Source organism: Xenopus laevis, chromosome 4S, assembly GCF_017654675.1.
Source record: "Xenopus laevis strain J_2021 chromosome 4S, Xenopus_laevis_v10.1, whole genome shotgun sequence".
Classification (NCBI taxonomy): domain Eukaryota; kingdom Metazoa; phylum Chordata; class Amphibia; order Anura; family Pipidae; genus Xenopus; species Xenopus laevis.
The window spans coordinates 87,942,568-87,960,654 of NC_054378.1; the positions used below are offsets into that span (position 1 = coordinate 87,942,568).

The 18,087-nt window shown below is 36.5% G+C and overlaps 1 protein-coding gene across 1 annotated transcript in view; it reads left to right on the top strand.

Annotated features, from left to right (window-relative positions):
• Window positions 1-18,087, top strand: part of LOC121403738 (putative ferric-chelate reductase 1) — a 28,842-nt gene that overhangs the window by 465 nt on the left and 10,290 nt on the right. Inside the window, exons 2-8 of the mRNA XM_041591534.1 lie at window positions 5,191-5,261; window positions 8,286-8,478; window positions 10,096-10,232; window positions 10,555-10,646; window positions 15,587-15,647; window positions 16,882-17,166; window positions 17,574-17,675. Of these exons, the coding sequence (XP_041447468.1) occupies window positions 8,286-8,478; window positions 10,096-10,232; window positions 10,555-10,646; window positions 15,587-15,647; window positions 16,882-17,166; window positions 17,574-17,675 (870 nt within the window). The 5' untranslated portion in view covers window positions 5,191-5,261. The remainder of the gene's footprint in view (window positions 1-5,190; window positions 5,262-8,285; window positions 8,479-10,095; window positions 10,233-10,554; window positions 10,647-15,586; window positions 15,648-16,881; window positions 17,167-17,573; window positions 17,676-18,087) is intronic.

Here is an 18,087-nt window from a genome sequence, read left to right on the forward strand (position 1 = left end):
TGCCAAGTTCATGTAAAAAGTCAATGTCTATGGCAATTTTAAAGCATTTTTAAGTGCACGTTTTTTAACCTTTTCAACCCATTGAAAATTATAAATTGAGTAAAGGGCAATAGACTTTTTTTCAAACTGGAGCATCTGTGCTGCTGCTGATACATAAACTTAAACTGTTTTTCTAGGCTCCTCTAACCATGCCCAATCCTTTTTACATATGTGAAGGTAGAAGAGCAGAAGAGATTTGTAGCACATAAAATATTTCCCTGATCCAGGATGACTCAGTGGGGCTGATTTATAGAGTTTGCACCGCGTAGAATGATTCGCACAATGAACATATTTGCCCTGCGCATAGTTATATTTATAAAGCTGGATAAGAGTGGTGTATTTAATGTGTAGAATTGTGAATATTTATGTGAACACTCTGCATTTGAGTTACCCCATGACTTTGCTGGCGGAAAAGATTTTCCTTAAACATTTTTCACAAGTTGCGAATTTAACTACTGTCAACGTTTTTTTCATGCACAATGTGCCTGAACTCACGCAAACACCCATCTCATTTGTGAATATTTTTTGCGCATGGCAAATTTGCAACAAACAGAAAGAACAAACATGGTCAATACAACCATTTGTAAATACATGCGAATACTGCACAAAATTTATAAATGACCCCCAGTTTGTTGTCTGAATAAACCAATTCATAGATTTAAGCTCTTCTGGTCATGTAACTCATTCTACTCTCTACTGAAACTCTTACAAATTAATCTCACTGTTCAATGTATAATAATAACTGCATAATAACTGCATCCCTATTTGTGTTGAAGCCTTGTAAAGCACTGTGGGCATTAGTGGTGCTATATAAATACATAAACACAATACAGTGTCAGCAATCGGCTGTGACTTGGGCAGATTTTGTCAGCAACGCTCACATGCAAGATGGCAGCACCCAGGGCCGCGCACTGATGTCATCATGCCATGCTATGTGCATGACATCAAAAGAAAATTCTAAATAAATAATCTTACACTTAAATCTGCCCCTTTATTTCTGGTGATGCTGAGCTCACATAAACAGTATCTAGAAAAGATACTGATGTAATAATACCTCAAACCCTAGTTTAGCAGTGATCACAGATGAAAAAGAGAAAGGAGAAAATAAAAATTATTTGGGATCATTAAAAGTTCCTTTTTAAGATTAAAGGAACTTTTAATTAAACCCTAAAAATGAATAGGGCTAAAATGCCATATTTTATGTACTGAACTTATTGCGCCAGTCTAAATTTTCAGCTTGTCAATAGCAGCAATGATCCAGGACTTCAAACTTGTCACAGGGGGTCACCATCTTGGAAAGTGTCTGCAACACTCACATGCTCAGTGGGCTCTGAGCAGCTGTTGAGAAAGTAAACTTGTCAAAATTATCAAGCAGAAAATGAGGTTTGCCTGTAATATAAGCTGATTCTACAATGCTGAGTAATTATCTGCATTAATTATCTAGTATAAGTAATTCTAAATAAAACTGGTCTTGCTGAGTAACGAGGACTTCCCACACCAGTCAGTTGAACTAAGGAAGCTGCTTGGATGAGTAGTGAAACTTCTTCAATGATTACTCAGCAAGTCAAGTTGTTTTAGAATTACTTATACTAGATATACCATGACCTGGATGAATGACACTCTTCATAGTCATTTGTATTAATTACTAATCCGCCTTATATTATGACATTTATAGTCTATGGGTACTGTATATTGTGAGTGGGCCCCTAAGCTCAGTAAGTGACAGCAGCACAGAACATGTGCAGTGAATCAGCAGAAAAGAAGATGGGGAGCTACTGCGGCATCTTTGGAAGCACAGATCTTCCCTGCTAAAGGGTTGTGGTTGCCTTGGGCTGGTACAGAAGCCCAAAACATAATGTACATTTCTAGCCTTATTCTTTAGTTAAGCTTTAGTTCTCCTTTAAAACCTCTGTGCACTAAGCAGTTGTATAGGTGCTTAAAGTGATTGAACAATCCACAATTATTACTATCATGTGAGATACACTTCTTAGCAAGTTAATGTATCTGGGTTTTTGCCATATGTGTTATATGTAACTGGATCACAAAATTACACACGTCTGCTGGAGTCTTCTGTTAAGCACAGTCCCTAAACATGAGCTTAACATATTTCTTGTCATATTGCACTGCATTTGCTGTAAAAGCTTATAATACACAAGAGCCATAAATATCCTGTAAATTGTATCCTTATAAACGGTGAGTTCTGATGTCATCAGTTATAAATGGTGAGTTCTGATGTCATTTCTGTCACATGACTCACTGAAATTTGTGTATTATAATAAATAAAGTACCCCCAGTTGCAAAATATGAGGATATTAGAAGTTACCTCGGAGTTCCATGACCTGTATAAAAACACTCAGCCTTCGGCCTCGTACTTTTATATGGTCATGAAACTCCTCTGTAACTTGTAATATCCTTATATTTTACAAGAGGGGGTACTTTATTCACTATATATTAATTAAATGTCTCAAAGAATGAATCCTGCACCGGTGTGATTCCTATTATAGCAGGTGCACAAACTTTTGTATCTGGGTTGCAAAGTAGTAAGAAATTGGCACCAAGTACACATTTGTGTATAAAATACCCCAATACATCAACATAAGGGGACATTCTGTTGCAGTCAAATCCACTTTTAAGTATATGCCAAGGCAGTTTCTAAAACTTTGCTAACCACAGCCACCCCTTAAGAATACAGTGCTGCCAAATTCAGGAAGTACTGTACTCATGGGAAAGCACAGCATTGTATGCTCCTTTCATTGCCTTTGGGCCCATCTTGTGGAGGGGTGCAAAGTTCAAAAAGTATATGCTAGGGTTGCCACCTGATGATTTTCATCCTGGCTGCCTGGTTTTCAGAAGGGCTTTTCAAGGAAAACTGCCAGCTCCACCAGATCAGTTGAAAATTCAGTAACACATCTAGAATATCTAGTTGGAAGGCTGCACTGATAGCAATATGATTTCAATGTAATCACTGCACCCTTGCAACATGCAGAATTTTCAAATAATCAGTTTGTGTATTGTGACTGTAGCAAATATAGACTGTAATATGCATATACAGAATGCTATAATAGGTTTACTCTCATACTTTCTTTTCTCGGAAAAGGAAAATAATTTGGAAACTTAACCCTCATTAAAACCAAATTGTCCCAAAAGAATTAACACTGCCATCTTCTGGCAGTATTTAATTTTGTATACAAGGTTTAAATTTGTCTTATATTCAGTAGATACAGTAGTACAGGCTTGGGATTCATTATCCGGAAACCCATTGTACAGAAAGCTCTCCCATAGAGTCCATTTTAATCAAATATTTCAAATTTCAGAAAATTATTGCCTTTTTCTCTGTAAAAATAAAACAGTACCTTGTTATTAATCCTAACTAAGCGGCATGAATCCATGCTGGTGGCCAAACTATCCTACTGTGTTTAATGATTTTTTAGTAGCCATTAGTTATGGAGATCAAAATTACAGAAAGACCCCTTATGCAAAAAACCCAAAAAAAGTTCCTAAAAGGAAGTGATTGTTTTAGTCCACATTTTCCCAGCCTGGTGACCAAAGGAGCAGATGTAGATGTAGAGATGTATGTATATATTTGTCTGTTTGCGTCTATGTTAGTTGTTTATGCACTTGGACATGGCATTACCAAATATATAAGAAACATTTCAAGGAACATGTTATCCATGATGGCATTAAAAAAATCAGAATGTGCCATTTCATAGTATCAAGTACTTTTTAAAAGAAATTATTCAATTATTTTAAAGCAGTAACTTAAATTTTCCCAGGCACAACTGCTAGAATAAATGTGGAATGTTTGTGGTTGGGGTTTTCCAAATAAGTATTTTCAAAATACACAGCACCAATAGCACATACAGTACATAGACTTCATATTGCCTGCACTCACAGGTGCACTCGCATTGTCCACTTAAAATGTATTCCAGTATTTTCAAGATATAATAGCCTGAACCACAACAGTACCTGTGGGTACAAGCAATTTGAAATGAATACATGCCAATTTGGAGGCCACCTGAATGCCAAGTGGGAAAATACTTGGGTGATAAAACTGAATAAACATTAAAAGCCGAACCGGATTTGCCAGCATTCTGCATTATGCCATTATGCTAGCTTACTTAGCATTGAGTCCAAGGTACAGTCTAATTAACTGTCAGACACAAAGGTGCCTATTTATTAAACCTCACATTTTTCTGGTTGAAAAACTCGAATTATTAGAAGAAAAAAGATTTATTATGCTCTAAAGCTGCTAAAAATTCAAATATGAAAATACCCCAGCTAAAACCTGTCGAAATCATGTAGAAGTCAATGGCAGATGGTCCCTTTAACAATTGGAACATGTTTTTTTACCTTTAGGATTCTTGAATGTTTCAGGCTGTTTGCACTGGTTTTCGTTCGATAATCTGATCAATTCGAGTTTTTCTGGTATAAAAAAGTCGAGCATCAATTTGAAAAAGATGCATGATTCGAATTGACGCTTGATTTTGTGTTGACTTTTTGTTGCACCAGTTTTATCGAGAAAATACGATTGGTAAATTACAGGGATTCTTGTTTGGGATTTTTTTTTTTTAATACAGTGAGAAAAAATTTAGTTTTAGTAAATAGGCCTCTAAGAATTGTTTGTTCAAATAAGACACAGTGTGACATGACACATATATTTTAGAGCTAAGCTTTCTAGAAACAGGTTTCTGGATAAATAATCCTATAATCCAAGAATACTTTCAAAATATTTTCAAAGGTTTCCTATTGTTTCAAAGGTTTCCTATTTTACAATTGTTTCTCTTTATTGGTACTCTCTATACTCTGTAATTGGGCATCACTCATCCATATGGACGATCTGTGCCCAAGTAATCATTTTCAAATAATTTGCCTTTGAGTACATTGTACTGTCAGTGTCAGGATTTGGTTACTGATTCTTGGGGTGTGGTGAATTTTATTTTTTCCAGTCTGTCTTCAACATAAAAATGCTAACTGTGGGAGGGAAGAAGTTTATTACTGCAGAAACTTCACCAAGGAAATGGCAGTTAATTCAGCTTTATAGAAGTTTGCTCATTCATCTTTCTGCTTGTCTGTCTACTCAATCATTTCCCAAGGTGGATTTCTCTGTTTAACTATAAATCATTTCATCCTGTGATTCACTTGTGTTGTCAGGACTGTGACTTGCATCTGGGAAACAGCTCTGAGATTCCTGAAAGCTCCACTTATACACAAAAGCCAGCAAGGTATGTTTTATCTCCATATAGAAATAACAGATACAGTCTTATTAACAAAACACAGATAACCCTAATGCAAATATTTCTACTGACAGGTGTGTTTTATGGTTTCCTGAATGGGTTTACGTTTAATTATTTCTTAAAAAGCTTTAGGTTTAGCTATTATTCAAAGGATTAGGGCAGTGGGTGCAATTTACTTAGTCTTTCTAAAGCATTTGATACAATACTACACAGAAGGTTACTGGTTAATTTAAGGAATGTTGGCCTGGAACATAGTATTTGTACTTGGATAGAGAACTGGCTAAAATATAGATTACAAAGAGTGGTGGTAAATGGAACATTTTCTAATTGGACCAGTGTTGTTAGTGGAGTACAGCAGGGCTCTGTACTAGGTCCCTTGCTTTTCAACTTGTTTATTAATGACCTGGAGGTGGGCATTGAAATTACTGTTTCTATTTTTGCTGATGATACAAAATTGTACAGAACTATGTTCCATGCAGGATGCTCCCACTTTGAAGAGTGATTTGACTAAATTGGAAAACTGGGCAGAAAACTGGAAAGTAAGGTTCAATGACTGTAGATAAATGCAAGGTTATGCACAAATAATATAAAATCAAGTTATACACTTAATGGCAGTGTGTTGAAGGTTTCCTCAATTGAGAAGGATCTAGGGGTTTTTGTAGATAACAAGTTGTCTAATTCTGGGCAGTGTCATTCTGTGGCTACTAAAGCAAATAAAGTTCTCTCTTGCATAAAAAAGGGCATAAACTAAGGGATGAAAATATAATTATGCCTCTTTATAGGTCCCTGGTGAGGCCTCATCTGGAGTATGCAGTGCAGTTTTGGACTCCAGTCCTTAAGAGGGATATAAATGAGCTGGAGAGAGTGCAGAGACGTGCAACTAAATTGGTTAGAGGGATGGAAGACTTAAATTATGAGGGTAGACTGTCAAGGTTGGGGTTGTTTTCTCTGGAAAAAAGGCTCTTGCGAGGGGACATGATTACACTTTACAAGTACATTAGAGGACATTATAGACAAATAGCAGGGGACCTTTTTACCCATAAAGAGGATCACCGTACCAGAGGCCACCCCTTTAGACTAGAAGAAAAGAACTTTCATTTAAAGCAACGTAGGGGGTTCTTCACAGTCAGGACAGTGAGGTTGTGGAATGCACTGCTGGTTGATGTTGTGATGGCTGATTCTGTTAATTCTTTTAAAAGTGGCTTGGATGATTTCTTGAACAAGCATAATACAATAGGCTATTGTGATACTAAAATTTAAAATTAGTCTAGATATTGGTATGTGCAGTTTATGTGAGTGTATAGAGGGGTCAATGTGTGTGTGTGTATGGATGGATGAGTTTCATACGAAGGGGTTGAACTTGATGGACTTTTGTCTTTTTTCAACCCAACTTAACAATGTAACTTTATTCCGAGGAGAAAGATCCGCTTGCTTGCCAAATAAGCATATCTTGTATTGCATGAGTACCTTTAGTGCTGGCATTCGGACAATTCCAAAAACCACTACTGGATTCAGAGCATCCCTAGTTTCAGAGCTGCGTGGCATTTAAAATAGCACAATATATAATGCTTTAGCCATCTTGGGAGCTGATATGCAGTGGCTGATATGAAGGGATTCCCGTAATGTGTTTTTTCAGATAGAATGGACATATTGCTTTCTATTTACAATTTCCATGTACAGTATAGTTTACGAATGTGACAATATGTGACAAAGAGACTGTATAAACTACTTGTTGTTTTATGGAACGCCTTTGAGTGCAGCACTTTGTTTATTCTGTTCATTGCTGATTTGCTAACAAATTTGACTGGCTTATGGAGTGTCTGAATTTGCACTAAGCATACTTTAAATAAGCACCAATGAATTCAATACTAAAATTGCATTAAAGTTGCATAAATGGAACAGTAGTGTGTAATAAACCAAAATTGCAAGATTACACAAGGACATACTGTCTTGTACAGACCTCAGCTCTCAGCCCAACTTTAATCAAAGACTGTCATTATATATAATTTAAATATGTTTTTACATCTCTGCAATTTCAACACCCCCTCCCTCAATAAACAAATTTTTCCCTGTGAAGCAGAAGTTCTGTTTTGTGCATAACCTGTTATTAAGCAGAATCTTTATAATAATTCTCTCCTGAAACCCAGCCTTTCTGTATTTGTAGTGTCAGCACAGATCAAACCACTGTAGATTCACATGTGAACATAACAGTGGCATGCAAAATTGTCTTGGATTTTTGTTTGAAGACCTGAAATTAAAATGATAAAATCTGATCTTTTCAAAGTGTAAGAAAAACAAGAGTTGTCCTGTGATTGGGAGCGGGTGGTGGGAAGGAAATGGAATGTAATAAAACATGTAAATTAGGAGGGGGCTGAACCAACGAATAGAAACTTGGATTTTGTGCAATCTTTATGATTGGCAGACAAGTGTTTCATGACATTTGAGACTTTCCCAGTTTGAGGATTCTTATATCTATTTATGACAGTGTGGAGAATTAAGCAGGATTATTTTAGTGGTGTTTAGGAGAGGTATCCAATTATCTGAATATTGATTTTTTTTGTTTATGTAATGATAAGGATGCAAAGTTTAGTTTGCAACTGGCATTCTAAATAAAATATATTGATCTTTCATACTGTTCATTGTAAACTTAGCTGCAGTTATGGCCATTTTTAATGTCATTAAATAGTGATGATGACAATTTTTTGCCAAATTTTAATGCAAAAATGACAACCGTAGACACTAATGGGTGAAAAAAGTTTGTGCACGTTTTTTGTGTTGTGCAATTTGTCACGCGTCAAAAAATATTTTGTTGGCCATAGACTTCAATGCAGTTTTTCGATTTTTTGGCAGTTTTGCAAAGTTTCCAAAATGCGTCAGATTCGCAGATCACTATCAATAAATGCTAACTCATATAGTAGCAATGCCATATTGGACAGAATCATTTTTGTGGCATAGTAACTTGCATTTCAGTATATTTGCAATATCGCTGACCTCATGTCTTTCTTCTTTTAGATGAGGTATAAAGTGTTTGGCCTCCTTATCTTCTGCCTTATTAACTCTGTTCAGCCATTTGGTAATGGAAAAATCAGCTTGGCATGTGATACTATGACGCCAAGCCACAAAACATACACCACACAGGTATCAATGCCTCCGTACAGAGTGTCTGCCTCAAGTTACTCATTCAGCCCTGGAGACAAAATTACAGGTGAGAACATGAGAAAAGAGATCCAAGATCACAAGTCTCTGAGTTTTACTGTATTGGGGAATGGCATTATGCTATACAGGCATTATGAAGAAACTGGAGAAAAAGGGGCTTGAGAAAAATCCAAAAAATCTGTCATCACTTTTTATGCTGGTGCAGCGATTTCATTTTAGCTAGTGCCCCATTTTTTGACTTCCCCACCTTACCTTCTCAAATAAGTTCTAAGCAAGGCTTTGAGGGGCAGACATATGGTGGCATCTTCCCTTGTCAATGATCATTACGTTACCAGGTGTAGTACAGATGTGTATGTACCTACTTATTTTCTATCAAATCAACTGCAAACCATAAATAGCAAAAACCTGTATTTAAAAATAAAAACAAAGCATTAGTTACAAGAGAATCAATGTGACAATAAGTTTATTGGCTCAAAACATACTTCCAGAATCTTGATCAGTTCACAGTAATGTCCTATAATCTCTGCTGCCACCTTTTCCATTTACCTTGCTGAACAAAAGTATCCAGTAACTCCTACCCAAGGACCCAGGGGTTAGTACAGATAGCAGTTTCCTCTATACTTAATATGCAATGCTATTTTCTTGAACGGGAAGCTGTGGTGAGGCACATAGGCTTGTTCCCTCCTACCCCCCACACTGCACCCTACACTTCATGCTGTATTTTTTATCAGACACAGGGTGCAGAGTGTAGCCAGACCTTGAACAGGAGGAATGGCTCCATTTTTGCATCACAGAACTTGACTGGTGGAAACCATCCCTTCTCTATGTATCCTTAAGCAAGTCACCTAACCTACAGCACATAACTCCCCAGCATCACTGATACAAGTATTGAAGAATTGCCTTTACAGTATACTGCATATATAATTAGTTATGTGAAAAAGGCAATTACCATGTTTTCAAAGATTTGGAATTTATAAAAAGCCTTGTATTAGTTTATGATGGGTGTTGGGAAAGGACCTGGAACTAGCTGCTGTTTCTGTAAACATAAATGTGGTTATTATGAAATAACATGGAGTAACATTATTGCTAATGTGTTTATTGTGTCCCAAGAGATACTGTTTGGTTAGAAAAAAAACAAAGCAATAGTTTAGTGAAGGGAAAGACAGATCTAAAAATAAAAAGGGTAAGTGCAGTTTGGCCATTTACATGCGTCCTATCAGCCCTCAGGTCAGAATATCCTGAAATTTGGCCTGTGTAATGTTTTTGTAGTATATTATTAGTGTAAATATGAAAGAAATATACACTGAAAATATTTGAATTCACAGTTTTACCTCTAACTTTGCTCTTTCGAAAATATAGGTAAAGTTAGGCACTCTTTACAAACTACTCAGAATTTTACTTTCCATGCATTTTTATTTTGTAATAAAAAATCATTGTATAATAATCGCTATAGACAGAATATGGCCAGCACTTAGGATCTCTCTCTCCATAGTCAATAAATTTGAGTTTATTGAAGACTACTAAATAAAGTCAAGGCATATACAGGATGTGGAGATGTGTCGTCCACCCCCTTCCATGCAGTGCACTATAACCCAATTAAGTCTATGCACAACATTTTGTTAGTTTTATTCTGTTTACATGCCTATGCATTGTCTTTCTTTTACAGTGACCCTACTGGCAAACCCCAATACTACCTTTGAAGGATTTTTCTTGCAAGCTCGGGCTGTATCAGGAAATAATTTGGTTGGAAGTTTCAGGGTGCTCAACTCAGATTCCCAAATCCTTGATTGTGGAGGAGTAATGGTAAGTATCTTTTCACTTTTGCTTATAAGGCTGTACAAATGTTTATTTGTTTTTCATTAACTAAAAAATGCTTATTGTACAAAACAGAAAAGATGCAGAGAGTGCAAAAGAGTAAAAAAAATCAAGAACAGTTACAAACTCTGCACATTATAATGAAGGAAGAAATATATTTGTATGCCTACAACTTGAGAATAACAACTTGCTGAGATAAGAGTTGACGGGGAAAGATAAACACCAGTTACTCTGGTTGAGGATGTGTGAGCTGGAGATTCTAATATGAAGGTGCTGTTAAATCTTAAATCTTAATACTTCTGTTTTTCAGGGAATGGCAGTGAGTCATATAGATACAACCAAGAAGTACAATATAACAGCACTGTGGACTGCACCACACTTATCTGGTGCTATACATTTCAGGTGAGGTTTTATTACAGTTAACATGTTTTCGGAGTCTACTTAAAGTGGACCTGTCATCCAGACATAAAAAGCTGTATAATAAAAGTCCTTTTCATATTAAAGATGAAATCCAAATTCTTTTTTTTTTATTAAAGTATTCATAGCTGTTGTAAACTCTTTTAAATCTCAACTGCCAATCAAATATTGCCTGCCCCTCTTCTATGCCTTAAGCATAGAGGTGGGGCAGGCAATTACTTTCACTTTCCATTCAGCACTTCCTAGATGTCACTGCTCTCCCCACATTCCCTCAGTTCTCTTAACCATTTAATTGTGTAGCCAGGGCATGGGGATGGACATCAGGTCCCCCGTTCTGGTGCACAAACAAGATTCTGAGATGATACAAGGCTTGTCTTAATAAAAGTGTCCACAAAATGGCTCCTGCCTGCTTGCTATAATTATGAATTCCCAGACTGATGGAAACAAGATTAAAATAATTTATACAGTGTAATTAAAGTTAATTTTGCTTGACAAACATGATAACATTTTTAAAAGAAGAAAGAAACCTTGTCTGTGACTGTATAAACTTCTCCAAACCTTGTGTGCTTGATACACACTTTCCGTAGTTATGTTTATGACAATTAAATTGCTACTTGGTTCCTGTCTATCCAGTTGTTATTTAATTGCTTAACAAATAGCTCTTTCAGCCTGGACACCCAATTGATACTTTGTTGCAAATCCCCAGGGTAAACTGATAACACTAGATTACAGGAACTACTTGATATATATAACATTGTTGCTTAATGTGAACTTACACTTAATTAAAATAAGACTTACTGTGTAATAAATAAGTGCCACGTGCAGTATTCACCATGTGGATCTCAAAATAAATGTTTTTAAAAATTGACTCAATTATTTGTTTTTATGAATTGTGTTTGACGTCGCCGTAAAAAAATGATGACACTTACAATTTAATCACCATTAATTCTTTAATACTGATTTATTTGCATTGATTAATGCTAGGTGGCGATAATGTGTAAGGCTCAGATTAATCATTGGCTCAAAAACATCTCCAGCCAATGATTAATCTGAGCCTTACACATTATTGCCACTTAGCATTAATCAATGCGAATAAATCAGTATTAAAGAATTAATGGTGATTAAATTGTAAGTGTCATACATACGGTGTTAGGATATTTGCTGAAGACTTCAATTATCTCTCAAAGTGTTTCATGTATGATTATCTGTGTAATTCTGTGAGCACTTAGTAAACAGTAAACCTGAAACCCATGACATATTCTTGATGATCTAGAATAGAGCACAAAGAGAATTCAGTATGGAAACTAGATAACCCATCTACTGTCTACATTAGTCACTTTGATGTAACATATCAATAGTTTTAAAGATATTTGTCAATGTAATTGCAGTCGAATACAGTATTTGTTTATCCCTTTCTGTTCTCCTGAGTTTGACTCTTAAGGTGGCCATAGATGTTAATTTTGTTGATTTTTAAAAGATCTTCTCGTTATCGTAAGACCAAGCTTATCTTGAAATGATCATTTAAATGTACAATTTGTCCATCAACTAAAAAGACCATTTCAAGCAATATTGTCTAGTTGAAATCAGGACTGTGGTTAGCTGCCTGCTTGGCACTGCAAACTATTGATCAATGGATACATTTCAATGTGATTGATGAAAATCTTCTAACCTGCCCAATTGATTTTCTGCCCAATGTCGGACAAAAAAGCGTTAGTGGCACGATCATTTGGTGCTCACTAAGCGCACAATAATTTAACGGATTTGTCATATCACACTAAAAACGGTTGTTAAGGAATGTCTGTGGTGAGGTTTAAACAAGGTAACTGGAGTCAGAGCCAGCAGTGCAAAGCATCCAAAATATGCAAAAGCAAGACCAGCGCCTGTGGCAACAGAAGTTTAGAAACCAATATGGTGCAGTATTTCTGTTAGAAGGGATGACACTAGGGATGTAGCGAACGGCGGAAAAAATGTTCGCGAACATATTCGCGAACTTGCGTCCAAAAATGCGAACGGTTCGCGAACGTCGCGAACCCCATAGACTTCAATGGGAAGGCGAATTTTAAAAGCTAGAAAAGACATTTCTGGCCAGAAAAATGATTTAAGTTGTTTAAAGGGTGCAACGACCTGGACAGTGGCATGCCAGAGGGGGATCAAGGGCAAAAATGTATCTGAAAAATACATTGTTGACACAGCGCTGCGTTTTGTGCTGTAAAGGGCAGAAATCACACTACGTCACTCAGGTGATGTTTCTGGACACGGAATGTGAAAAAGCTCACACAGCTAGGTGGCACTTGGTTAAAGACTGGGCAAACAATGCCTGCAAGGGCAACGTATACAGTAGTGGATACGGAATATATTATTGCTGCTGTAAAACATCACTCAGGTGATGTTTACGGACACGGAATTATTATTGTTATTTAGACAGAATGTGAAAAAGCTCACACAGCTAGGTGGCACTTGCATACCTCCCAACTGTCCCTCTTTTGACCACTCAACCCCCTGTCCCTCTTTTGTACTGGAAAGTCCCTCTTTTCTCTGAACTGAACAGCCAGAAAAAAAACAGTTTCTAACTTAATTAGCAACAATTTTGACTCTGGTTGGTGCTGGTTGGTGCTGGTTGGTGCTGGTAGTGGTGAACTACTAGGAGGAGCAGCACACCAGTCCCACTCCCCAACACAGCTAGACTAATAGCACTGGGCTCTTACAGTAGCAAAGTAAAAAAAACAAAAAAGAAAATAAAAGCAGTCCTTGCAAGGACTATTGGGTTACAGGCAGCAGTCAGCAGATGAGAGATCAGCAGCAGGACAGCTGCCCACAGCAGCTACATACAGAGCACTGCAGTAGAAGGTAGATTACTAGCCAGCAAAGCTACCTAACCTAAAATGTCCCTCAAATCCCTGCAGAGTTCTGTCCCTACAATACAGAGCAGTATCAAGTAGATTACTAGCCAGCAAAGTTACTATCAACTGTCCCTCAAATCACTAACAGCTCTCTCCCTACACTAGCTCTTCCAAGCACACACAGGCAGAATGAAAAAACGCTGCAGGGCTTCAGTTTATATATGGAAGGGGAGTGGTCCAGGGGGTGTGGGGGTGGTCCAGGAGGGAGAGCTTCCTGATTGGCTGCCAAAAATAAGCGCCAGCTAAGGCGAACCCAAATTGGCGAACGTCGCGCGACGTTCGCGAACATTCGGCGGACGCGAACAGCCGATGTTCACGCGAATTAGTTTGCGGGCGAACAGTCCGCGACATCCCTAGATGACACCCAGTGTTTGGTTACAATTAACTCTAAAGGTGCCTATTACTTTTACTCTCTCCCTTTTACAGTACTACACACACTGCTCTAGTGTTCCTTTGTGGTAAAATTTATTGATATCATATCACATAAACCTTAGTGGACCTCCACCAAATAGCAGCAATTCCTACTCACAAACCAAGGGTATGAAACTGCACGTAGTTTGAATCCCTGTTCTGGTTTAGCTCAGGCTCCGCACCAGTCTCGTTTCTGAAATCAAATAATCGCATATAGTCCACATAGGGCGCTCTTCCAGGGGTGGTTTTGCCGGCTCTCTTGGTATCCACTCCGTGGTATTGTCTGCAGCCCCTATGTCATGTGTCCTTGTTTCCTTACGCGTTTCACCAGTGTTCCTGGCTTCCTCAGAGGCTAAAAAATGCTTTCTTTAAAAAGCTTCCATGTCCCTTTTTAAAACAAAATCTTCTCCGATCGCGATATTCGTCACTTCCGGTTCCAGTTTTTGCGTTCCACTTTGGTTTGCGTTCCACCTTAACTTTACTTCCGGTATTCGTCACTTCTGGTTTCGGTTTTTGCGTTCCACTTTAGTTTGCATTCAACCTTCTCATTACTAATGTGTTGTAGGGCTGTATGTTCTAATACAATTTTACTATCTCCTTTCTCTTACACCATGCATAACAAAGAGTTGTGAGTAACATAATAACATTCTATCTGCAAGACAAATTCATTTTTGCAGACTTTTCCATATATATATATATATATATATATATAAAAGAACAATTCATGTGATCTCCATATTCCTTAATCATAAGGTGCATATTTAAAAAAGGTTCCATGTTAAAAGTTTCTTTAAGAATTAGTGCTTAAACCTACATGATTAATACTTCTAATCACATACTTCGCCTATTTGCCGTGTTCTTATAAATAGTAGCTACTTTAAAGTGCAAGTGCTCTGTGTCCCCCTAGTGGTGAACCTAGTTACATAAATCATTAGAATCATAAAAATGCTCTTAAGTTTATTTCAATATTCAGAGCTTTGGTCGTAAATGTCTGCATATTGTATATCTATTTGGACTCTTCCTGTAGTGTTTTTCTTACTATATCTCCACCTCTCCAATTTTGTGTAATTGTCGTGATTCCCCAAAATTTTAAACCTTTACTACTTTTCCCATGATGTTTGCTAAAGTGACTGGACACACTGTGTTTTTCTATCCCTTTCTCAATGTTCCTAACGTGTTCATTTATTCGCTCTCTCATCAATCGATTCATTTTGCCAATATACTGCAAGCCACAAGGGCACTCCAAACAATATACCACATTTTGTGTTGTACACTTTATACATTCTTCTATTTCATATACTTTCTTTGTAACATTCGATTTGAATTTTTTCTTTTTTTTTTGCACGCCTTACACAGAGCACATGGATAGAAACCTTTCCATTCCTCTTTTTGTTTCTTAGTGCAAAGCATGTAAACAGTCAAACAAATACTGCTTTTAATAGCAATTACATTTTCAAACAACACTAAAACCATGGAAAATGTGTAATTTTATACCGAAAAGTTTCATTAATTATATTTTCTTTCACTGTGCAAAAACAGTTTTTGAGGACCCCTTTCAATAGCCAATACAAACACAATGCCTAACAATGCTTTTATTACCTCTTCTTCATTTAGAGCCACTTTTGTTCAAAACTTCAGAACATTCTGGGTGGGAGTTGAAAGTCCCCTCCTAAGTGTAAGTACTTTTCTCTGTTTTTTACTGCATCTTCCATAATATTATTTGCTTTGAACCACTTAAGATTAAGAAAAAAAATCGGCCCATGATTCACCTATAATTGTTCAACAAAGACCTGATGAAGAATCCATGGTTAATGACCAAAATGTCAAAATGTTATTTTAGAAACAGCACATTTGATTTAAATCTCCTTGACTAGTAACCAAAAAAAATCTAAAAACTATTTTGCCCTTTAGTAATTGTATATATATTACATATATATATATATATATATATATATATATATATATATATATATATATATATATATATATATATATAATCCCACAGCAGAAAACACTCACAGAAAGTAGATTTGTGCAACAACCTGGCAAAATTTTTATTCCTTCATGTTCACATCAACGCGTTTAAATCTGTAGGGGACAATCATCATCCTGATGTTTCTGAATGGTGAGCGCTGATGGTCTATATATACTGTATATATATTCTGAATAGTGAACACTGATGGTCTATATATAATATATATATATATATATATATATATATATATATATATATATATATATATATATATATATATATATATATATATATATATATATATATATATATATATATATATATATACTATAACAAACAAGGGAAAGTTGTGCTCACCACTAATTTTTAAAACCATTAGGGGGTGCAATGAGGCTGTGACCACAAAATTCATTCAGACAAATACAAGAGTCCTCTGCACTCAACCCATTATCAATATATTGAAGACATAGACATTTTGTGCATAGAGCTACTAAAAAATGCCTTACCCTTTAAACAAAACAGGGATTGTTTGTCCATATATTGCAATATTTTTAAGCTGGCCAACTACGTCAGAGTCATTCCATATCTGGCCAGTCCTACTCTCAAATAGAGATTCATTAAGAATTCTATTGCTTGATTATACATTTTACAAACGTTGAATAAAAGACCTGATTGGTGCGGTCTTTCGTTGTGCTATATATATATATTTTTTTTTTTTTTCATATATTAATAACCTTTTTAAGTGCCAATGAAAGAGCTTGATTTGTTTTACTTATATACTGCCAACTGACTAACATTACAACAAAAAAAATGTAATGAATGTAATCATCAGTTATCAATCACGTAGGCATGTAGGCATACCTGCTGTGATACTGGTATATGAACAATTTATACATGCAAACCATGCAATCTATATGTTTTGTTCTTGTTTCAGTTCTTCAGTAATTCAAACAGAAATGCAAATGTGCCCAATGTGCCCAATGTGCCAGCTGTATATGCCTTAAGCACAAACATTCCTGCAGTCATTTCCAGAGCATCTTGCGGCATAAACAAAGTTTGTTTCAGCGTTCCTACAGACTGTGACCCATCTACCAGCAACAACTGTGTCTTCATGTCCTCTTCCCCAATCTCACCTGCCAGTGGTGGGGGCTACCAGTTTGACATCAGTGGCCCATCTACTGGATATGTGTCCATTGGTTTTTCAGATGATACACAAATGGTGAGCAGCTTAGTAGCCATGCTACTATAATATATTAAAGATAAGTGATACACAGTTAAAATACTGCAGACAACATTTAGATGCTACTGATAAGGCACTTTTTTATATTACAGTATATACAAAGACTGTCAACCTGAAAGTCTTGTAGGCATAGAAGGCCCCATAAAGTAATAATTATGGCTGCCAGTCTCCTTAATGGTTTCATGGAGTTCTTTGTCTGACATCATTTTGATATAATTTTGCCAGTTTGATAGCTATAAATCCAATATACACCACAGTTAAATATTGTTGCCTTGTCATACTTTGAAATTAATGTATTATCTGTCATAAGTGTTGCTAGGCCTAGGTACACAGGTCATCGGCAGCAATATTAAGATATTAAGTCTATTAAATATCCTCTGCTCCAGGGAAATGATGTTATCTACAATTGTGTGGTGACTGCAGCTGGAGTGGTTGAAGTTCAACATGCCTACTCTGAAGGGAAATCCCTACCACGTGTCCTTACTCCGGTAACTTCTCCACCTATCTGTATGTTACACATAAATACACATGTCAACTCTCCCTTCCATGAACACCTTATATTAATATGGTTTACCCGTGTATAGTACAAAACCTGCAACTCTGGACGAGGTAAAAAGATACTAATACATCCAATATCGTTATAAGATCTATTATCTGAAAAGTTTCAGACCTGAGGTTCTTTTGATAAAGGGTTTTTCTGTAATTTGCATCTCCAAAAAATTTCGCACAGGGCGCAATCACAGATGCAGTAAGTGCATTTTTAGCGCAACTGCCATGTTGATGCAGTAAGCAAAGTGCCATGTTTTATCCACAAAGCACAAGTTGCCCACTGCAGCTGACATACATCAGCCAAAAGTTGTTGAGAGAGAGTTTATTTTACAGTTTGCTTCCCTGCCTATT